Source organism: Leptinotarsa decemlineata, unplaced genomic scaffold (assembly GCF_025532065.1).
Source record: "Leptinotarsa decemlineata unplaced genomic scaffold, Ldec_3_MD MMD2_tig00003736_RagTag_RagTag, whole genome shotgun sequence".
Lineage (NCBI taxonomy): Eukaryota > Metazoa > Arthropoda > Insecta > Coleoptera > Chrysomelidae > Leptinotarsa > Leptinotarsa decemlineata.
In genome coordinates this window covers 6,049,123-6,073,832 of record NW_027412593.1, presented here as the reverse complement: position 1 = coordinate 6,073,832, position 24,710 = coordinate 6,049,123, and the positions used below count along the sequence as shown (strand labels likewise).

The 24,710-nt window shown below is 31.9% G+C and overlaps 2 protein-coding genes across 2 annotated transcripts in view; one reads left to right on the top strand and one right to left on the bottom strand.

The window, feature by feature from the left end:
- The window catches only part of Swt1 (Swt1 RNA endoribonuclease), a 19,308-nt gene extending 15,537 nt beyond the window's left edge, over positions 1–3,771 (top strand). Inside the window, exon 6 of the mRNA XM_023156719.2 lies at positions 3,520–3,771. Coding sequence (XP_023012487.2) covers positions 3,520–3,653 — 134 coding nt within the window. The 3' untranslated portion in view covers positions 3,654–3,771. The remainder of the gene's footprint in view (positions 1–3,519) is intronic.
- Nulp1 (Nuclear localized protein 1) lies at positions 3,756–24,553 on the bottom strand. Its single transcript, XM_023156721.2, has 8 exons — positions 24,282–24,553; positions 24,054–24,224; positions 14,790–14,989; positions 9,596–10,012; positions 8,208–8,621; positions 7,453–7,702; positions 7,233–7,396; positions 3,756–4,052 (listed from the first exon to the last, which is right to left on the bottom strand). The coding sequence occupies exons 1-8, from the start codon at positions 24,417–24,419 to the stop codon at positions 3,860–3,862; spliced, it is 1,947 nt and encodes a 648-aa protein (XP_023012489.1). The 5' UTR covers positions 24,420–24,553; the 3' UTR covers positions 3,756–3,859.
- Positions 24,554–24,710: the final 157 nt, after the last annotated feature.

The window sequence follows — 24,710 nt, the reverse complement described above, 5'->3', positions numbered from 1 at the left end:
GATAGCCAAAACTTTTCTTTCCCAAAAATTGTTATCTCCTAAAAATACACTCCTTTCAATTTGAACAAGATGCGTATGGCTGGGATTAATTCAAATAAGCAAATGAAATGTCATTACATACTGTCATCTATGACATAAGTAGATTTAACTCATTCGTGACATAAAGTCATAATTTTATGAATGAATCGAGTACTTCATCTGTGATGTTAACGAGATTGGTGCTGAAGAGGCAAATGTCTTATTCCAAAACATCGAATGTCCACCATTGAGAATGACAGTGTACCATGTAACTGAAATTGTAGCTTTTTCATTTAACATTGTGCAGCAATCCTGTGAATGATATCTAATTTCGGTTTCATAACGAATGTTCAGAGTACAAAGGAGAAACCAGCAAATCTGGAATAGCAGAGCATGTTTGGACTTACCAACATAACATCAAGTGGTCCCAAGCTGAGATCATCCTTAGGTAGGAACACTGGTTTAGGAGGAAATTCAAAGAAGTTGTATATATGTTGTCTATCGACGCATTCAGTTAAGCTAGCGTAGAGATACGCAACATATAGAAACCCATAATTAAGCGGAAAACGGTCAATTTCCGCTAAACGGTTAACTCCCGCTAAACCGGAGATAGGTGAAAAACTCGAATGACCTATAAATAGTCATCTCTCGGAGATAGTTCAGTATCACCCGAAGACGATTGGATCGTGAAGTAACTTGGCTTGAAATCTTTTAGTTTTCAGTTCATTTTAGTTAATTTTTTATTTTTTGCTTAGTTTTCATTTTATTGTAATTTCATTTCAAGGTCAAGGTCATTCACTTTAATTTTCAATTTCATTTGTTCTTTCAAGGATTTCAAATCATATTATAATATATTAGACAATGAAAATCTGAACTAATGAAATTTACCATGAAACATTGTCAACCACCTTCAAACATAATTCATCTTGCCTTTACCAATCAAAATACCTACAATAAAAGTTAATAGTAAATTTAAAATTTGTTAAACTATAACAATTGATAGGCATCACAAATGTTCATCACTTTTCTTATAAGATATATGTAAATTTAAATTTTAGTAAAATATCTTGAGATGTTATATTTTTCTATTATACCGTCACGATTAAGCTATGATATTCTAGAACTCGATTATTTATATACAGAATTACTCATTCATATTTTCAAATACAGAAAATAAATTATTCATATGACACAAGAACAAAAATATTTGAACAATAAAGAATAAATTGAATAGGGGAGTAGATACGAGGAATTTTACATGCACTATATTAGGTTGTTTTTATTAGTCTACTTTAAACTATAATATTTCAGTGAATACTTATTCAATTTAATCAAAATAAGCGCCATTTGAATCAGTACACTTTTACAAATGTAACACAAGTCAATTAATTCCGTCAGAATAAAAATTGGTTGCTCGGTGTTCGATAAAGTCGACGAAGGCCTTTTGCCTGATCCTGATTGGCGAAAGTTCTACCGATGAGAAGGTTATCGAAGTTCTTGAGAAGATGATAGTCGGTTGGCGAGAGGTCTGGGGAGTATGAGGATAGGAAGTGAGGTAGAACTTCAACGTTCAATTTCTTTTAATTTTTGATCGGCGATTTGTGAAACGTGGGGATTTGTGTTGTGGAGCAGGATCGGCCATAATATTAGGTACATTCCGTCGATTTTCTCACAATAAAACTTTGCTGTGATGGTTTGGCCCAGTTGCAAAAAGTTATAGTGAATTACACCAGCCGCTGACCACCATACAGTAACCGTGGTCTTTTTTTAGTACATTCTCGCCTTTAGGAAGTGTCTGGGTGGTTCATTGGTGTCCAACGACTGTCTTGAACGTCTTTTGTTCTCGTAGAGAGTCCACTTTTCATCACACGTGACGATCCGATCGAAAAAATGATCGTTTTGGTTGGTTAAAAGCAAAGAACAGACTTCAAAACGTAACAATTTCTGTTGATTTTCAAATCGTAGGGATCCCACTTTTTAAGCTTTCTGACATTTCTAATACGTTTTAAACCATCAAAAACCGCATGAGAGCTGACGCCCAGTTTTTCCGTCATTCCACACATCGTTTGTGATGGGTCTGTTTCCACCAGAAGCCTCAAATCGTCGTCCTAGATTACTGTAGCTCGACTACGTTGGGGCTCATCTACGAGGCTAAAATTTACAGAACGAAATTTCACAAGCAAACCAACGTCGAACAGCGCATTGCTTCAATTTGAGAAAAATGTAGAGGTAATAAGCTGAAAAAAAGCAAAAAATTTCAAATTTCGAAAAAAAAAATTTACAGCATCAATATATAGAGTACATTGATGCTATCAAGCAGTACATATCACGACACAGTAAAATAAATATTTATTGAGCTACGGCGCTACAAAAAAATATTGCATTAAAACGGACAAAACTTATGAAATAAAATATATGATGTAATGCCAGATCATATTAAGGCAACCAAATCCTTTTTTTTCCTCATGAAAATGAATTGAACTAATGGATAATAAAAACCAATCGATTTTAATTTAAAAAGATAATTTTTTTATGAAAGATTATTTCTTGGGAAAAACGCTTATTGGCTTTTTTCTTCTCCATATTCATACAAAAATAGTGGAAAACTTGCAAAGGAAGAAAGAAAACAGTCAAGTTCAAAATAAATTCTTTATAAAGACGTATAGATCATACATAGAAGTTACTTTCAGATACAAACTGGAAGAAAAATCCATCTTGAAAAAACTATATCAATATCAATAACTTGAAAATCACTTTCCCATTCAGTTTATGCTACGAACATTTGTTTTGTAATATCAACAGATATCATTCATGGGGGCAACACAATGTAATATATGTCTTGATATAAAATGTCACAATGAACACTATCGTACTCAATGATATACTTTGGAGTTTTGGGACAAGACACTTGTCTTTTCACCTCATCAGCAACATATTTCAATATCAAAAATAAAGAATATTACTGGAGTTTCTTTCCCAACACCAAATCGTTATTTTTAACACCTCGACACGTGTTTCGATCACCAAGTGATCATCTTCAAGAGGAAGATTAAACTGCAGTTTAATCTTCCTCCAGTAATATTCATTACTACACCAAAGTTTCCAAACAATGCACCATAAGTATCAAAAATAAAGTTCAACTTCTCTACAAATGAATATTTTGTAGAACTAATTTTTGCGTTCATTCATGAATGAATTTATTATATTATTAATCTTGGTGTTCCTATTACACTAATGTTTGGTCTAAAAGATTTTCTGAAGCAAAAGTGCAATAGTTCAAACACAAGTGTATAGGCATCTCGGTCTCAATAATTATAATTCCAAAACTTGAGTAGACAATTATTGTTCATCATTTTACATCTTCAAACCATTTCTTTGATAATTCTCAAAATGTGTCATCGTTATACTTCAAATTTTGTATTAATATAAATTAGGAATATAGACACTAATTGTAATTAAGGCTTTGTTGATAAATGAAATTAAATTTTCATTTCCTTTCAGATTTTCCTGACGATTCAGAAGATTACATCCGTTTTGTCAAATTATGCATTAATATGTGTATATTCCTGAAGGATATTGAAGAAATCAGAGGATCAGTAGAGAATGTATTAACCGATATTAAAAAATTTGGATGAATATTCATTTGTTTTTTACCCAATCGCTGTTTTTTGTTATTCTGTTATAAATTATATTTTTGTATGAAATAGTGTATATAAAAAAATAATAAATTCAGTTCCTAATGTTTGACTTGGATATATAAAGATTTTTATTTCCTGTTACATAATCTAAACAAGTTAACAAGGTAGTGTGAATGTCACCATTAATACTGATGACACAAAATTCACGTCAAATCATCGTCGTCCACAGAATCATCGTTTCCTTCTGCGTCTGCATCATTAGGTACTTCAGGCCTAATATTATTTAATAAATCTCGCATAGCATCTACTAAAGACGCAACACTACTTCTTAAATCGCCTCCCTCATTGTTTTCTCCATCTTCAGGTAAGGCTCTAGCACCCTCTTCTTCTCTATCGCTGCAACATTTAATTGAATGAATATTTGAATATAGTTTTTGTCAAAGGAAAATCAACATTCATTAATGCTAGGCATGAAGCCTTTGAAGTATACTAATCACGTTAGAGATACTGAAAACAACATTCAGATATGTATATTCTGTTTATATTCTATTGTGGTATATGTCCAGTTTTATATCCACTTAAATTTTTTATCCAATGAACAAACTTTTGTGACTTGCTACAAATATGCAACTGTATATAAAGTGGTTAAATAAAGTACTAAAAAAAAATGATGAACATTTCAAAAAGTATGTAAACAAAATATTATATAATCGACTGCACTTTAGCTTAAAATAGTATTTCACTGATAATTTTGAATTACATTTTTAAAGTTTTTATATTACATCCAAGTGTATTTTACTTGTTAGTTATTTTTGTGCTTATGTTCTTTAATTTGTATTTGTGTCACCGTGGGTGGTACATTGTAATATCCACTTTATTTACTTTGTCTACAAGATGTTGAACATTCTTCATATTCAATAAAGTATATGATTGATTGATTGAACCAAATGTCTCTTGCAGTGCATTAAACTCAAAAGAAACATTTAATAGTTCCTAAAAGTTTCATTTGTATTTATTGAACACACTTGATCATGGTGTATAGGCTTTCAAGGCCGGTGTCTAACAAATTGTTCGATGTTTATTAGCCGTGGTCTATAGGTTATTATACCTGACGTTTTGTCTGCCGCAGTAGCAGTAGAAGACAAATGTCTGCCGCAAGAGCAGTAGAGGACAAATGTCTTCCACAGGAGCAGACGAAATGTCAGGTATTAAAACCTGCAGACCACATTTGTCTTCTGCTACTGCGCAGTGGCAGACGAAACGTCAGGTATAACATCCTGCAGACCATGGCTAATAAACTCGGAAACATTGGATAATTTGAAAACACTTTTCATCATCAGATGTTTAGTCATGTGGATGCTTAAATAGCGAAACACTATTTTGCTCAATGCAGAGAAAGTATTTTCATTAGATTCATTTCATGTCAAAGGTTCCAATGTATAAAGTTGTTCTTTATTTATTTTAACTATAATAATACACAGAATGTAATAATTATTCAAACCATCCTAAAAATCAATAAGTCAATAAAAAATTTCAACTTTTTGATCTGAGCAATAGATCAATCATCAGTGGATTTATGTTAAGTCAAAAGAGACATGGTGAAGGGTTTGTAGGGCCCAAAAAAATCTACTGGATATATGTGATGAATGCCAGACCAATTGTTAAGAACAATTGCCTGCCTGTACAGTAAAGGATTCAGACGAAGTTCTTTGGTGTTCAGAGATAGGCTTCCCAAGCCATAAGTACCACAATCCTTCAAGACCTACTTTTCTACATCTATCTGGAGAGGCTAGATTAACAATGCACAGAATTGTGCATATTGCCAATTGCACAAAACAGGCTTGTGAAGAGTGTAGCTGTCGTTTTAAAGTCACAGCATTCTGGGATTGACCTCTGATTTGATGCCTTCAACTGACAACTAGCTCTACCTTAAACAGTCCTAATCCCGAGTAGAGAAGATTGGATTATCGGAGATGAGGCCAGACAGCTGTTGGTTCACAGATGATAATGTCGAATGGTTCATTGCCTATTATTTCTTATGAATCAATCGATTTGGACAATATGAAGCACTTAATATATTTCTTCACAGCACATTGTCCGGCAGATTCTACAAATTCATTGACTCTGAATAATTTGTCAACCTATTGTTCGGAACCTCTCATATAATTGATATATTCTAGACAGACTAGTATGCAAGAATATCGAATTCACCTATGATTTGCTGGAGTATATAAATTCAGAGCATTTATACCAAAACGAACTTTGAGGAAAAAGAAATTTGTTGAATTGACAAAATTAATTCTATGTTTCAGTATAATTAAATGTGTTTTAATAAAATATCACTGACAATGAAAGTCTGAACTATGGCGAATTATATTTTCAACTAACTTCAGAAACAACGTTTGGTAAGTTTGGCTTTCTACTTCTTCATCGTTGAACAAAAAATGTGGAAAACTTACAAAACAAGGGAGAATGGAAGTAATTACAATAAAAACAATTCACAAAGATGTTTAGATCATGCATTAGATACAAACTAAAAATAAAAAACCCTTTCGGAACAATTAACTACTTTCACTTGAACATTAAACACAGAAAAACAAAAAAAAAAGAGGAACTTTTAAAAGAACTACTTTCGTAGTAATATATATGATATTAGTATGAAATTTCACTTAAATGAAACAGTATCATCTTTAATAGTGTAGTTCACAGTTTTAGGACAAGATACTAGTCTTATTTCCTCATCAGCTCTGCTCTTGTCATGACAGTTCGTATACGGTTAATTAATTCAATTCCAACCATAGGAATTTTGTTTGCATTGAAAAGAGAATATTTTTAGCAGATATTAGATTTTGGGAAAAACGTTTTTGGTTTTCTACTTTTAGAAACATTTCCTTTTCAATTCAAATGAAATTCCTATGGTTGTGATTAAATTGATTAACCGTATGTTAATACGGATTGTCATCGTGACAAGAGCAGAGTTGTCTCTTCTGGTGACAAAGTCGTAATGTTATTTAAAAAAAATAATTGATTCGTCTTCCAATGTTTTAATGTAATTCAATGTTTATGTGAAGGTAGTTTTTTTGAAAAGGTTTTTTCTTCCAGTTCATATCTGAATGAATAAACTTACATTTTTTCCCTTTTTTGTGAAGAGTTATTAATTTTTTTTCTTCCTTCCTTTGGAAGTTTCCCACATTTTTGTTCAATGATGGAGAAGAAGAAAACTAAAAAGCTATTTCCCAAAAAAATATTTGTTGAATATTTGAAAATACCAAAATCACGAATTTTCTGTAATACTAAAGATTTTTCAACACTAAAAGTCTTTCAGTAATTAATTTCATATTTGTTTATACTCTTCTAGTAGTCCTTTATGAAATATAACTGTATGTAATGAAATTATTTCCATTTATATTGATACCTTTTCTAATTTCTAGTGAAATTATTTACCCAATTATATAATTATTTTTCAATCTCCAACACACATCCAATATATTGACAGAAACTGAAAATATACAAAAGATCTGTGGAAGTGACTGCATACTCTGAAGAACGCACTACTGAAAAAAAAACTATACTTACACTTCTAATAAATTTGCATTAAAAGATGGTAGGATAGATCTAAAAAATATTCCTAAAGGGTTCGCGTTACTATTTGCTAGCACAGGCCTTCTTGTTCTCGTATAAAGATTGATAGAATCTTTGGGGGGTAAGGGGTCGAAACTCATAACAGGTCCACTGTTTTCCTGAGAAAAAAAGTGCAAGTTACTTCACTTTAAAATAAGATAAGTTCTTAACCTACATCAGTCAGGGGAGATACACCTTTTAAATCGGACAGTAATATATGGCGAGATACATTTTGTGGAAGGGGTCCCGAAAACCTTTTCATTCTTTTTGTTTCACATTCCTTAACAATTACATCATTTTTTTCTACCCTATCTAGAACTTCGTGCACATTTTTCTCCAACCAAGGTAAAAGATCACTGTCTTTCCATATATGGTAACTTCTGTTTATATATAACAGAATCAGCTGGTTGAGAGCCGGCGGTTGCCTACAACAAAAAATAGTTGAAAATTTTGATGTTTTGCTAAAATACAAATGTTACCAACTCATAAAAACTATAAAATTTGAGATTTTAGAATTTTCAAATATCTACTAAAAACGTTAATAGTATAAAGTAGACGAGCAGCACGGTTTCTCAAGAGAACACTTTTGATTTCAATTGAGATATATAATAATGTAATCAACAAATCTTCATGTCGTGATGAAGTACTTTAATATCAGCAGTCAATGCACAGTCTCGCAGATAAAAAGTTTTATTCATTAATGAAGACCTGGAGGAAAATTTATAATAGCTTAGGGCAAAAGTAACCATACAGAATCAATTCCAAAAAATCCTAGAAGTCAGTTTTCTGTAGGAAAGTAAATGCGGCAGTAAATGCAATTTATAGCAAAAAATAAAAGTAGTTTAGTAAATCAATTTAGTCAAAGTATTATAATGTATTTAGTAACTCAATTAAAAATGTATCCTATTTGGATTGTATTCATCAACTTACCTCTTTTGATCATCTGCCGTAACAAAGTAAGTATGATTAGCAACTCTATTGTCCATTTGCACTGTACACTTCTCAAGAAGAGGTAATAGTACTCCAGGGAACATAAGCAAAGCATCCTGCAGCAAAAGATCTGCTTTTGCACTATCACCTAAGTAAAAATAAGTAACGGCTAGAGAATAAGCAAAATTAGGTAACTGTAAAAGATTTTTAGTACTGTCCCACTCTGCAACGAAATCAATAAACCATTGATACTCTCTTGAGCGAAGAGCATAAAAATCGATGGCAAGTATCACTCCTAGAGGATCTCCATCTGGGTCAAGAGCCAAGAGTAATTTGCAAAATTCCAACGATGTTCGATAACACGCCTTCCCACCAAGGAATAGTAAATGCTTGAACATCGTTATGTACAAGGCCCTGAAAAAATTAATTTGTATCACAAGATTCAATTGCATTTAATTTAATATTCAAAAACTTTTGAAAAGGTCTTTGGCATGGCGAACCTTGGATAACTAGTAAATATGCTGGAAAATTATGACGTTTGAAGTGCGGGATATGAAATCATTGTCGCGACCTGGTATTGTAATGTTGGTGATTTAAATTAAGCAGATTAAGCAGACTGTCGTATTGAAGAAAAGTTCGTTGTGTTCTAGAGGAAAAGAACATTTCCAAACATAGACAATTAATTTTTATTACTATCAATATTATGGCACATAAGTTTTGATTTGTGTCTAGACTGGATGAAACAACTGTTAGAACTAGAATTAATATCAGAAATAGAATGAATATCAGCTGTACATTGAATCATGCTAAATGCTTCCAGTAAACTTCTCCTACTTTATTTAGTCAAGGCAGAGCCACGAAATCTTGATTTTATGGTCGTATGATCATTCTTAGGACGTGTGGTCTTATTGATCGAAAAGAATACTGGAATTAGATACTTGAATGCTTTTATTAACTCATCTATGGGTAACCTCGTACACATATTTTATAAGTCAACATTATTACTGATTAATTCCAATTAGCTATTAACGTATTAATAGAACGGATTCAAAAAAACACTTTATTGTGAGATTTTCACTTAACGATTTTACGTTGTGAAATCGTTGAGTGAAAATCTCAAAAGTGTTTTTTTGAGTATGTTAGTTATGGATTTTCATCAAGTATCGGCCAATTCCATCATATGTATCAATAGAAACTTTAAACATTTAATGTCTTTATCCTGTAATTTGCCTGCAAATTTTTATGGAGTACTTTTACTGGATACTCAAGTATTTATGTTTGACTCTGCTATGTTTGACTCTAGAAAAAGTGTAATACTACTAGGAGAGATTACTTTTTGTATAGTGTTCGTAAATATCGATAAAAGCGTGATTGTTTCCTGGTCTTACCTATTTTCTTGTCTCCTGTAGTCTAGTCTGCAGTTGCCTTGTGCTACATTGAACAGTGGATGATAAGCATATTCCAAGATATACAAGGCACGCTCTATCAAGTCAGCCGCCATTGCTAAATCTTCGCTCAACTTACATAAATCGGAAAGCTGAATCAATGCATCTACATGGCACTGATGGTCATTTATGATGGCAACAATGTTATCTGGATTCAAACTTTCAACTGCATCTAAAAATTTATTCTGTACTTGTCTGTAGCTCTGGCTGTGTTCGTAGCTGAAATACTGGATTCCATTTTTGTTTTCGATATAGTTCATAGATAGACCCGACTTCCCAGCATTTGGGTAACTGTCTCTACAGTTTACCATTGTTATCGGTTTGGCGTGACCTCTACCGCCAGATCTGTTTTTACGTTTGCTGGAAATTTAAACTGAATCAGTGTTTTGAGAAACCTCACTTGTCTACAAACTAAAACTTGGGGCAAAACCAAAAGATGTTTCAAATCCTGAAAAATGTTAATAACAAGAACATTCTCAGGTTTGCAATGCTTTCTTAGCCAAAACAGTTAGAGTAAGTAGATCTGCATTAACATTATACAACATAATTAAAAAAAATAAAAATCGATTTTTTTCGGACAAGAGGTGTTTCTCAAACAACTGATTCATTTTTCGTACCTAACAAGTTCCTAAAATTATACAGCTTATCACAAAGTTTATCAACAATTTTTCGGAAAATATATATAATAGTAATATTATAAGTGAAAACAAATATATCTTCTCTAGATAAATCATCAAAATCTGATTTATACACACATCGGAAAAGTCTAGGGATATTTTTATAACATACTAAATATCATAAAAATAAATGCATGAGGTCGTTTAATTTCGATTAAATTGGTACACTCGACCACCCTGTAGATTTCTATGGGTTGAACAAAGCCTGCAAAAACGGCAACTAATCTTTTATCAAGTTTTTTACAAACTGTAGGTTTTCGGCTAAAATGAATAATCTGAAAGTGTCGAGTTTGTACATTCTATTCAGTTCTTGCTCAGCAATTAAACTGGAAATATTGTGCTTTAACATGGAACGCCATCACTTACCATTGGCTGAGATGAATAGAGCTGTAGGGCTTCTTCAAAGTGGCATGCGACAAAATGATGTAGCTCTTCGTTTGGGGGTCTCCCAAAGTGTAATCAGTCGATTGTGGCGGCGTTTCCGTGAAACTGGCAGTCCAGCCGAACAACATCCAGGGCGAGGACGCGCTACAACTGCAGTTCAAGACCGATGTTTGGTCTTAACCGCAAGAAGACAACCGACAATCACAGCACCTGAGTTGGTTAACGTGTTGCAGCAGACGCACCAGGTAACCATTGGTCGTGATACTGTCAGAAATCGACTGCATGAAGCAGATCTCCACAACAGAAGGCCACTTAGATGTCCACCTTTGTCGAGAGGCAATCGCGGTAGAAGATTAGAGTGGTGTCAAGAACATCAAAACTGGGATGCAAATGATTGGGCCACAGTTTTGTTTGCAGACGAATCCAGATTTGGATTTCATCCAGATTCTCGTCGAGTAAGACTGTGGAGACGACCTGGAAATAATGAACGTTTGAGACACGTCCAGGAAGTCCACACATACAGAGGTGGTACAGTAATGCTATGGGGCGGAATCATGATCGGCGGCAGAACCGATCTCGTTTTTCCAAATCGCTCCCTCATAGCTCGACAGTACCTCGACACCATTCTTCTACCTATCGTCCGTCCGTTTGATGGTGCTGTTGGTGAAATCTTCCACCTAATGCACGATAATGCTCGTCCACATGTCGCGCGTCTAGTGACTGACTGGCTCACCAACGAAGGAGTTGATGTATTGCCATGGCCAGCACAATCACCGTACCTGAATCCCATCGAGCATGTGTGGGACATGCTTCAACGAAGAATTACTCCGCATATGGGGAACATTCACACAACATTTCAATTGAGAGAGCTTTTAATCGCTGAATGGGCAAATGTACCTCTACAAGACATTGACAATCTCATTTTGTCGATGCACGATAGATGTAGGGCCGTAATAAACCAGCGTGGAGGCCATACTTTGTACTGATTCCAATTTTTTTTGTATTATGATTTTTTTTCAGGGTGCCAAAGAAGAGCCATATTTTTTTTTAGTTTTGCTTATATGCGCACTCAGTATTTTTGACCATTTAATAAATTTTGTTGTAAGTTACATTCGTTTAATAATCACCCGTCAACTTTATTTTCCCTAAAGCGACCTAAAAAAAAATTATTACCATTTTTAAAAATATCCCTAGACTTTTCCGATGTGTATATATTAGTATTGAAGAACTTTTGATAAGTTTTTGTCAAACATACAATGTGTCCTAGGTAGGTAGGGCCTGCATAGGAAAATATGAAACTTTAAGAGTTACAAAGTCGGTTGAATAAGGAAGCTTATGCAAATAACTTTTTTAAACGATTATAGTGATCAGTGAAGTTGTCGGCAAAAGAGCTATTTACTATTTTGTCTAGACCACGAAACATCAGATTACAAATCTGTGAATGCCATCATCATTAATTGACAAGATGGCTGCCGATAATGCACCTATGTTCCTGATTAAAATTTGGAACATAATGAAAAATCAAGTGAAAATATAAATTGATGGATGTAGCTGTTACTACGTGGTAGGAAATCATAATGGAGAAAAAAAGAATTAAAACTTTCTATGTTTTTTACCACTTTTATTTGTAACTAACGTTATTGTAGTTTCATCCTATAAGGACATTTTCAAACTTATACATTTAATGATCACTGGATTATATGGTTCACAGCATTTGCCAACTAGTCTGTTATATTCCTGTATGTAGTGTACCCTTATCACCCAGAAAAATTTTTGTAGAACAAAAAAGAAAGTTGTGAAAGCGGTGAATTTCAGAAAACATACTTGCCCTATTTTCTTTGAAATGGAGTATCTACTGACACTTGCATCTATCTACATGATATTGCATGTCCATGAGAATATAAATAAACTAGTAGTTCTGAAATTCATGAAATAGAAATCAGAAAAAAAGGTTTGTTACGTTCACCAAAGATTAAAATGTCAATAACAAACCACCAAACAGAATATCTTCCATTAAAAATATACAACAGCCTACCAACATAATGAAGATTCCATTGTGGTAAAAAATAAAGCTAAAGTAAAACGTCCGTTGATAAACCAGGCCTTCTATGACATTATTGATGTGTTTCAACATGATTCATTAGTTGAATTGTGAATTGTTTACATATCGGATTGTATGAACAGAAATATGTTATGTACCTAAGATTTTATGCATGCATCTTTGCATTAATTTATATTTTTGATATGCCTACCCAAATTATGTCGCTTCTTTAATAGAAATTTGTATTTGAAGGTAAATGAAAGCGGCAATGAGAAAGTGTTTTTTGTTTTATAATATCTTCATAAATAATGCCAGAAAAAATTGTAACAATATTGGTGAATTTTATTCTTTTCCAATATCTCCAGAACTGATTGTAATTTCCTAAATTTCTATATGCCCTTCAAATAAGTTCTGAAATGGGTGCCTTTTAAGCTACTTCCTATCTCTCATGATTTCCGATTTTCCCATGTTGGCCCTTTCTAGATTGGACACAGAGTAGATCAATGTTTATCCTGATCACAGTCATCTAAAGAAATTCCTGTTTTTAAATCTGATTAAATTTTACCATCAACATATAAAGGTATAGCTTTTGAAATTAAGTTTTAATATTAAATTGCCCAACTCAAAAACTTTTACAAAACTAATACATTTAACAGTCATACAAACAAGAGACTACACACACACACACATTCTAAAAGTATTATTAGATGCTTTCCCAGTTTTCAATTTGAGTATAGATAATGAAATATTTCCAATAAGACAAAAAATAATAAATTGATGAATGTAGCTGTCACTACGTGGTAAGGGATCATCGTGAAAAATAAGAAATAAAACTTTCTATAGAAACATGGAAAGTTTCAATTCTCTTTTCTTCATTATGTAATTTGTAATTGCTACATCCATCAATTTATTGAAAACTTTCTATGTTTTTTTACCACTTTCATTTTTAACTAAAGTTACTGCAGTTTCTTCCTATAAAGACATTTTCAAATGTTTCTAACTTTTATTATATTCGTTAGAAATGTGGAATAAAACATAAGAAACTTAAATTCTCATTTTTCACGAAAAATAATGTTGGTTAGATTTTTATACTATATTCAAATTAATCAACTAGTTACTAATAAAATGACCGAAAAACTAGTAGGCTAAGAAAGTCCACAATACAAACAGAAATCAGAAACAGATTAATACATCTTGATATGCTTTTCTGCAGATAAAATCACGAACTCTACCATGGTGAAAAATCAACCAACTGAAATTCTATTTGATTTCATCATCATAAATGCTTTCACAAAAAGTATAAATTTCTACTGATATGTAAAAAGATCATCCTGTTAGGAATAAACAAAATTCCTGTCTTTGAGTATATGTGGTTGGTTTCTATATGACTTTTTCTGTCAGATGGATTTTGATGTTTGTGGTCATTTGGTAGTAAAATAGTGACAAGTGAGCGTGACAATTTCTCTTATGAGAAGGCCATCTATGGGATCAATAAAAAACTCAAATTTAGCATATTTAAGGAGAATAAAACACTTGGAATTTTTGACCTGGCCTCACAAAAGAGATCGTAACTTTTAGAGAGTTTGAAGATTTTATTTTAACTTTTATACCACGTAAAAATAAAACTGGCATGGATTTTTTATTTCAGCCTGGGATGACACAATTACAAATCTAGAAAAGAGTAACAAACTTTTTTTGTGGGGGACTCAATATTTTCTACTGTTTTTTGGGGTTTATAGCCTACCACAATCTGAAAAAATTAAAGCTAACTTTTCAGTTTGCTTATATTTTCACTTCAGCAGATTCTCTATCGATTTAACTTTAATTTTTTCAGATTGTGGAAGGTAATAAACCCAAAAAAACAGTAGAAAATTACAACATATTCGGAAACAGATCGGTTATAGAAAAATAGGGATTAGAAGAATAGGGGTCGAATCAACTTTTAGTACAGGACTTTTACTGCTGAAGAAATTGCTGCCAGATTTGCTCCGGCAAATACGAATAAATCGGAGTTATTTAAATCAGGTAAACTCACTGGTCAGTTGGAATTACTTTAGATCCAAATATTCTCTTCAGCTCGTTGTTTGGGTTGAGGTGCTTATGTTGAACAGATAAAGTGTTTTTACGATAACTTGTTTTATCCTGTTTCACATTTGTGTGGGAGGTAACTTTAGGTACATAATTCTCGCCTAGCAGCCTATTCACTTCTCGCACTGATCTCTCAACTTCATCAATCTGAAAAATTAAAATTATTCAAAGGCTTGTAAATTACAGAATTAAAGTTATATCTGAGAAAGATTCTCATTATTATCGTTTTTCAAACATAATCAAGTTGTTAACAATATGCAGGGTGTCCAAAAGTCAATGATTAAACAAGATGGGGAGATAGAGGTGGCCTTATCTGATCTATAACAACTCATGACATTAACCCTATTTTTAAACCACTCAACTCCAAAAGTCAAAGTTGTCAACTGTGTAATTCACATTTATAGATGAACTAACCATATTTATATCCTTCAAATTATTTGATTTTCACTATTGAACACTTACATCATCATTATTTCCATTAATAATTTAGTACAAACTTAAAGAACACACTGGCATCATTACCCACATTCCTGCAGTAAGTAATAATTGGATCCGAAAGTCATGCATGTGCTCTTAACATATCTAACAATCCGAAAAACAATGTGCAACAATCCTGCAAACTAGAGTGAAACAAGAGCTCATTCTACTCAAACCTCCAATTGATCAGAACTATCATTCTTTTAGAATGTTAATATTATTAATATTCCTGACAATGTTGTCATTCAAACTCTCTAAGAAGTTCCTACACATTGCACATTGGCGTTATTGGAAACTTATTATCGTACTGCTATTATTGTTAGTACTATCATTATCACTTTCATCTGTTTGTCCATTATCAGAAATTATGGATTTTTCCCAATATTTTGGAAGGTACGTTAACCCTTCAGAAAAACTTTGATTTTCTAAAAATCAAGATTTTTTCTTCTGATCCAGTTTGTTAGGTGTAAATGAAAATATTAACGTGATTTTTGCTATAGATATGTCTAGAGAGTGATCCCTATAGGGACCAGTAATCATTAATGTCATAGAATGTCATATACGATTATAATGAAGACTACTTGTGAAGTCCAGGAAAAACTGTATTGTTTTTACAAATATCTCATTCATTTATCATGGGATGGTTTGAAACATAAAACACAAAGTTCAATATCGCTCTGAGAATACATCATTATCGTCCCTTTGACAGTTTTTGGTGCCACAATATGCAGCACTTTAGTGCATATGAAATATTGAAGATCTTCTGCTTCGACAAGTTTGTCTTCTATTTCATGGATACCATCTTTTTCAACAGTTTCTCTATATTCCTCTAAGTTAGTTTCTATATTCAGAAGGACGCTGAACTTGCTGTTCTAATGAAGGACAAAATGTTGGATCATCTGAATCTTCCTGATTATCATAAAGTTCATCTTCATTTTGGAACAAGAAATAGATATGTTCATGAAAGAGCTTTGCCTTTAAAAAAAAAGTGAACAAATTAAACTTAATAATAATAAAGCCATCCCTAATGCATATGTTTCTGGAACCTGTAATACATCTGTGGAGCAAAGAATCATGAATCCAGATCATAGAATCCCTAAAAATAATATAAATCTTGTTTTAACAGATGATGCCCTCAACAAACCCAAACCAAAAATTGTAACCATCGCAGGGTACCATGGTAGAGACCTTGCTATCCTTGCTATCAACGATGTCGAATAATTTTGTGGTTGAGGCAATAATGAAACCAAATGCAACTGATACTGAATTAGTGAAAACTGCACTTGAGAATTCCACAAACCTAGCCATGCAAGACTTTGTTGTTTTATGGCCAAGTAAACCACATGTGAAGTTGATTGAGGAAGTTATTCAAAAGCTAATGCATACGGTCCCAGTAGTTCTCACAGATCTTATCTCTATTTTAAAAAAACTTCATGCGAGAGTCATACATTTTAGACATGTTATAGATTGCAATCAGGTACTAGGCAGAGGTGTTTTTGACAGATATGGTCGTATAAATAATAAAGGAAAAATAATCTTAGCATCAGCTCTATACAAACATTTTCAAGAATATACAATTATCACTAATTATGAAGACGAAAGTACAGTTAAACTTGTCCAATCCGCTTCTAAGTTAGAAGTAGCCAAGGTAGTGAAAAGCTTATCAACTCCAACTCCTTCTCTTGAAAGTTCTTTTTTATGAATAATAACGGATCTAGCTTCACCTTTTCTAAAATTTCCATATATCATCAGAACATCCGATGTTTAGGTAATAAGAACTTACAATTATATTTAATTTTTGACAAAGACTATAGTTGTGATTTTCTTCTTATGTCTGAACATTGGTAAAATGAGGATGACTTGATGTTTTAAAGATGAATAATTTTTCAATCTGTACAGCTTATTGTAGAAAAACATTAGCTCGTGGTGGCGTAGCTTTGTATAAAAATGATAAGTTTGCCTCAACTTATGAAGTTTTAGATTTAACCGCATTTTGTGTTGAACATGTTCTGGAATGTTGTGGTATATGGGGCTTTAGTTTTTTCTTAATATCTTGAAAAATTTTCAAAATTTTGGAAATTTTAAAAAAGATTTGAAAAGATCAATGAATTTGCGTAAAAAAAGTCCAGACTCCCGAAACTGTATCTCGATTATTTATAATTTTTACAGAGCTCTGAAAATAGAGCCAAAAGCGGGTAGTCTGGCTTCCGCGCGCCTTTCGTCACTCTGACATAAAAACAAAAAAAATTATTTAAACATATTAAATGTAAATATTAAGGAATGAAAAAACTCATGTAATGTTGGGATACATCAATAAACAATAATCCGCAGTCAAAAAATGTTTATCCCAATTTTAACGTTAATTATAAATTTGTTAATTAATAACTTTTTCTGAATTTAAAGTTAATATAAAAATCCCTATAATTATTAAACTAAAACCCTGGCATTTTTTTTCTTTGAGGAAGTTATCCTTAATAGGCAATAAAATAGATTACCGTTGCCAAAATAAAAAAATTATAATTTTATAAAAAATACATTACAATTTTTTTTCTATTTTCTTATTGTTTCAATGTCTCATGGCTAAAAACTAATTAATATTTTTTTTTTAATTTTTATAGCTATTGTTAATAAATTTATTATAAACAAATACATTGTTTATAAGCAATTCGAAATTTTTTTTTTGCATTATGGTAATGGAAAAAATCATGATTTTTAGAAAAAAAAAATGGTTTAAAAAAAAATTATATGTTGCTAAAAAATGCGTTTGTTAATTAACAATCGTTTTTTGCAACTAAATATTGAAATTAAGGAACCGTTTTTTTTTAATCATAAATTCTATTGTTCTTTAAGGTTTTGAAAAAACACTTTTTGTCTTTTTTTAATTGATTTGAAAAAAATTGTTAAAAACAAATTTTTTTTATTTTATTTTTTTCAATACTTTGTTCTATAATAAAAGTAACTATGTGTTTTTTTTAATTTATTCTATTTTTTTTAAAACTTTCAATATTGTGACACAATTGTGAAAAATCAAAATCCTCGGAGCCACGTGGGATGTATCCCAACATTACATGAATTTTTTCAATGTCTCATGGCTAAAAACTAATTAATATTTTTTTTTCAATTTTTTATAGCTATTGTTAATAAATTTATTATAAACAAATACATTGTTTATAAGCAATTCGAAAATTTTTTTTTTGCATTATGTTAATGGAAAAAATCATGATTTTTAGAAAAAAAAAAGGTTTTAAAAAAAATTATATGTTGCTAAAAAATGCGTTTGTTAATTAAAAATCGTTTTTTGCAACTAAATATTGAAATTAAGGAACCGTTTTTTTTTAATCATAAATTCTATTGTTCTTTAAGGTTTTGAAAAAACACTTTTTGTCTTTTTTTAATTGATTTGAAAAAAATTGTTATAAACGATTTTTTTTTATTTTTTTCAATACTTTGTTCTATAATAAAAGTAACTATGTGTTTTTTTAATTTATTCTATTTTTTTTAAAACTTTCAATATTGTGACACAATTGTGAAAAATCAAAATCCTCGGAGCCACGTGGGATGTATCCCAACATTACATGAATTTTTTCATTCCTTAATATTTACATTTGATATGTTTGAATAATTTTTTTTGTTTTTATGTCAGAGTGACGAAAGGCGCGCGGAAGCCAGACTACCCGCTTTTGGCTCTATTTTCAGGGCTCTGTAAAAATTATAAATAATCGAGATACAGTTTCGGGAGTCAATACTTTTTTTACGCAAATTCATTGATCTTTTCAAATCTTTTTTCAAATTTTCCGAGATATTATGAAAAAACTAAAGCCCCATTTTTTTTTCACTTAATTGTTTATAACTTTTGTAATTTTTATCGGCGCGGTTTCCTTAAACTTTCTAGGCAAAAATACGAATCGAATGACACCTTGGTCGTAATTTTTGAATAGGGCTGAAAAATGTCACCAAAAAGAGCTAACCAGTCTAATATAGAGATATCAGCCAGCAATTAACAAAAAGATACAGGCAACAATTGCATGATTGGATACCTAATAATATTATCGAGTAATGTAGTCATGAACTAAGTTTTCTCCTGGCTTATCTAATAAATTTGTCAGTAGAAAAGGGGATTTTCCCAGACAAACTCAAGGCTGGGCTTATAAACCCAGTATATAAAAAAGGTGACCTCCCACTCAACTGAAAACTATAGAGAAATAAGTATTTTATCAAGCTTTAGCAAGCTTCATCAGTTGAATATAAGAAATCAACTGCTTTCATTTTTAACTATGAATAAGCTGCTATCTTCAAGTCAGCATGGTTTCACGAATGGCAGAAGTACTGAAACTGCTTTATATAGTTTTCAAGAAAATGTAATAACAGCCTTGGATGGAAAAGTCCAGATTTGTGGGCTATATATTGACTTTTCTCGGGCCTTTGATTGTGTTAATCATGGCCTCTTATTAATTAAGCTTGAGCGTTATGGTATAAGGGATGTAGCCTTAAATTTATTGAAATCATACTTAACTGATCGATCCCAGAGTGTAATCATCAACACATCTCAGAACCAATCTCTCATTGCTAAGCAGGGCTCAAGGCTCAATTCTTGGACCTTTGTTATTTTTAATCTATGCTAATGATCGCATTAATTTTCTTCTTGACATCTCTAAAGTCCAAGTAATATCATATGCTGATGATACAAATCTACTCATAACTGGTGAAGACACTACTGAACTTGTGATAACATCAGAAATGATATACAATAAAGTAATGGAGTGGTCCGAAATGAATCTTCTAACGGTAAATGTATCTAAAACCTCTTGATGAAATTAACTTTGAGGGGAACTATGGAACAGTTTCAAATTTTTAAGGACAATGACATGAATGTATATGCTAGTGAAATGACTAAGTTGCTTGGACTAACAATCGACTATAAATTGTGTTGGGAACCACACGTCGATATACTTTGTAAAAAGTTAAGAAAAAATTGTTATGCGTTAAAGTTCTTATCAAATCATTGTCACGAAAACATGCTTTTAATCGTTTATTATGCAAACATCAACTGTCATCTGCGATATGGTATTGTTAACTGGAGTACTTGTACCTCTTGGTCACGTGTTTTCGCTCTGCAAAAATTTGCTGTGAGAATTGCTGCAGGACTAAATTGGAGGCAGTCATGTAGAGAGGCTCTTAAGCGACTAAAGATCTTAACTTTGACAGGCTTGTATCTGTATATATATATACAAACATAAAGATACATTTTTCAATAGAACAGATCATCAATATGGCACTAGATCCAGAAATCTTCTTGGCCTGCTTGGCACAGAACTAACCTATATCCAAAAAGTCATTTATATTTGGGATGCAAAGTTTTCAATCACATGTCTCTATCCAAACATTTCCAAATATTATTATTTTTAAATTCAGACTTAAATTATTACTTATTGAGAAAAACTGTTACAGTATTAGTGAATTTATGACATAATACTATATTTTATAACGATGTTTTATTTTTAACAATTAAATGTTTCATTTGTGCTGTTGTTTTGAAATAACATTTGTTATTCGTACTATGATACTTTTAACCTGTTTCTAATATGTTCTTGTTGTGTCTTTTTTAATTTAATTTTTTAATAACTTAAGACTGTGTTCATATCATTCGAATTATTTTCTATATTAATTATGACGTTTTTGTCAGTTACTGCTTGAATGTATTTATACACTTATGCTTTTTAACTGAAAAATAAAGATTTTTTTATTATTATTATTATTATTTTGGTTTCAAATCATATTCTAAATTATAAAAGAAATACAAGACCTCTTATTAATGTGAGAAACTAAACCGACAGTCTCAAGACTGGCTCAAGCCAGTTTTTTATAGTTTGGTTCTCGATAGGAACAGCAAATTCGAAGTGTGTCTTCTAGGTGAGCCTCTGTTAATCTCGAACAATATTTGTATGTATGTTGAGCCAAACACAGTGGCCAAATTGATAGCTAGTCTTTTACAATTTTCATATTTTTCTTGGACATGTTTGCCCCAAAATTCTTCAGTGGATACCGTACTATACATTTGCAAAGACACATCTTTTTGCAAACCAATTATTTCCATTTGAAGTGACGGCTTTGACAGATTAAACAACTTGGCAGTCACATCTGTCCATTTTGCCGCTGCATCAATTTCAAATGGAGATTTAAGAAACAGTTTAGCTTACCTATCTCTGCAGTCTTACAATCTTATAGCAAATTCGTTCTTAAGATCGGCCAGAAATTTTACAAACTCTGCAATGTATTCTTCGGAGGTCTCCTTTTTAAAGTCAAGAATTGTCGGAAAATTAATAAATTCTTGTTTAATGATATCTTCATCAAAGATATCCAGCTTACGAGGAAAAGCAGACACGCTTTGTATCAGATCACATATTAATTTTCCATTTACTTGTAACTCTGTATTGACCGCATTCAAATATTTTAAAATATCTTTCAGAAAAGCCACAACCAGCATATTGAATTTTTTTTTATAAAATCAAAGTGCTTTCTGCCTCCCTGTGTATCCAAGTTTTGCAAGAAGGGGGATACTTGTTCTTTTATTAACCAGAAACGTTCAATAACTTGATCTTTACTTAGCCAACGAACATTGTTGTGTTGTAGTAAGTCAGAAAACGCAGAATCTTATTCAGAAAGGAACTCTTTGAAATGCCGGTGCTGAAAAGCAGAATGGGATCTCATAAAATTAATCAACGTAACCAAGTTGTCTATCACTTCGTTGAGTGTAGCACTAAGTTTTCCACAAAGGGCCGCCTGGTGAATTATGCACTGATACGATATTAGACCTAAATTTTTATCTCTGATTCCCATTACTACACCTTTTTCTTTGCCAATCATTGCTGAAGCCCCGTCAGTTGAAAGCGAAACCATTTTATATTAACTGATGTTATATTTCGTAAAAAAATCATCAATGGCCTTGAATAAGTCTTCTCCTCGAGTGTTAACCTTCCAAGGGCAATATTGCTAGCAACTCTTCCCTAAAAATCTGACACTCAATGTCAAAAAATCTTACGAAAATTGATATTTGTTCATCATCAACAATGTCACATGATTCATCAATTGCTATGGCTTAGCAAGGTGCCTTTTGCAGGAGTTCAAGAAGAGTATTTTTAATGTCCGCAGCTAAAATTTCAGTTCTTCGTGTATTACTTCTCGCTGACAATAGAATACTTTGAATTGCAGAGACATTTTTTTTTTCTTCAAAAAGTGACGTAACTACTGCCAACATACATTCCTTCACTATCTCAGAATCTGAAAATGGTTTCTGGTGTTTATTAAGTGTCCAGCACACTCGTAACGCTGCTTCACTAGTAAGTTTGTACTCTTTTCGTAAGAACTGAGATATGCCTGAATTTTTTCTTTACGAGCCTAACTGCCAAGAGGAAAGTTTTTGTGGAATGCTGATAACTTGTTTCGTAGTGTCATTTCAAATTTCGACTTTTAACAATAGCGACAGTTTTATTGCATATAAGGCACCCTGGAACTGCTTGAGGCCTATCAGGCAGCGTAAAACCATATTGTTCAATCTATTCTGTGACATTTTTGACTAACAACTCTTATAAAAAATATATATTCCAAATAAGTTATGTGTTTATAATATATTTTTAGGGCAATTAACTTTCATAAATTACTTATAGCACATTGCAAATAAGGGAGATTTGAATAAAATATTGGTTGTTGGTAGGTGAAAACATTGTTCAGTTCTACCACTGATTCTTAGCACAATATAAAAAAATCTACAACATTCAAATCAATTGCACAAAATTAATAGCGACCAACATGCTCATTTAACCAGAGTCTCAAAGATTCTCTGAATTTGAAGATCTTATATCAATCTGAGGACTTTTTCAATAGGTGCTTATTTACAATGACTGTTGGGATTATTGAATTTTTTTGGTTACTGTTCAATAGACGATATTGAAGAAATATTTCATTTGGAGCACATTTCTGATTCTCTATTTAATCATTTTTGTGTCAGCTATCAGCAACGTTTGTAGTATTCATTTTTGAGATTTACTTGTGGTTAAAAGTCATTTTCCAATAAAAACACCATATAAATGATTATTTTGTTAGCAGCACACATATTTTTTTCTGAATTGTCTACTCAACTCTGTGTATTTGTCATGAGTGGCAGTTGTCATATATGAAGTTGATGTTTATTTTATTCATTTCTGAGTATTATTTAAGTACTGTTTTCATTGTAATTATTTTCCAATTAGTATTCTTATTTGGTGGATATCGATATCATCTATTGATATAGTGAAAAAATACAGGGATATTTTCAATCCTTTATTCAAACACAAGTTCAAGCGGATCAAAGATGTTAGTTAAATGTAACCAATGATTTGCCTTTGTTCAAGGGCAGCACACCCTATACAACAATGTATTCAACAAAAAACTAATGTGATTAAATCCAGATGGGCAAGGGTCAAATGAAAATATTTTTTAAATTGAAAGGGGTATATTTTTTGAGGGATTAATTTTTGGGAAAGAAAGGTTTTAAAATCGATTCCCACATTTTTCTATATAAAGATGGAGAATTAGAAAACCTTTCTTTCCTGAAAGTAGTTATTTAATGTGAAACTTATTGCTTATTCTATGCTAGTTCTGGCCTGAGAAAGAAGATTAGCAGATACATTTCTAGCAATCAATCTACTTTTTTGTAATTTAATGCTAAGGGAATTAATAAAAAGAGTATAATACTCACATCAGCATTGTCTTCACTGCTTCGTTGAGTACTGACATGTTTGCCAGATTTTTTCTTCTTTTTCTTCTTTTTTCTCTTGATCTCATGAGGTTCTCCTTCACAAGACTTAGCAGCCTCTGTTTCATTATCGTCTTCCTTCACTTCACTTTCTGAATGAGACTGTTGATTCAACTGAAAAACAAAATATCAACATAAGTTAACATAGTTATATGACTAAATCAAATATACCAAATCATAACGATTGATATTCAGTTGCTTTTTTCGAGCACCTCCTGTAACAGGAGTATCTGTCTCAGTATCTGACACCTCCTCAGCAAATTCTTTTTCTTTGTCTCCTTGAAGTTTTCTTAACACTCTAGATGACATATCGATGCAAAGTTCGGAACTAAACAATACAATTCAATTACTCAATTTACGATTACAAATAATCGGCATTAGTACTTAAAAAATATTTAAATGACATATTATGAGTTTTGACGTTTTAGTTCAGATTGAAAAGAAACAAAAGATTATTTGACATTGACATAAAACATATGGGCATTAAAATTCTGTGATTGCTTGCGCCCATCAGCTTTCAGCTAAAAATATGGGAGTTCAAAAATTCAAAAGGAATTTTCTGATTGCGTCAACCAGTAGGAACGCCCTAACTTTTCGAAT

Excerpts from the sequence above, each read along its gene's own strand:
- Nulp1 (XM_023156721.2), bottom strand. The coding sequence starts at position 24,419 with ATGTCATCTAGAGTGTTAAGAAAACTTCAAGGAGACAAAGAAAAAGAA. Across the intron at positions 10,013-14,789 it reads AAAGTAATTCCAACTGACCA|CAAACGTAAAAACAGATCTG; the intron begins GTGAGTTTACCT and ends TTAAATTTCCAG. Across the intron at positions 4,053-7,232 it reads AATGCAAATTTATTAGAAGT|CGATAGAGAAGAAGAGGGTG; the intron begins GTAAGTATAGTT and ends TAAATGTTGCAG.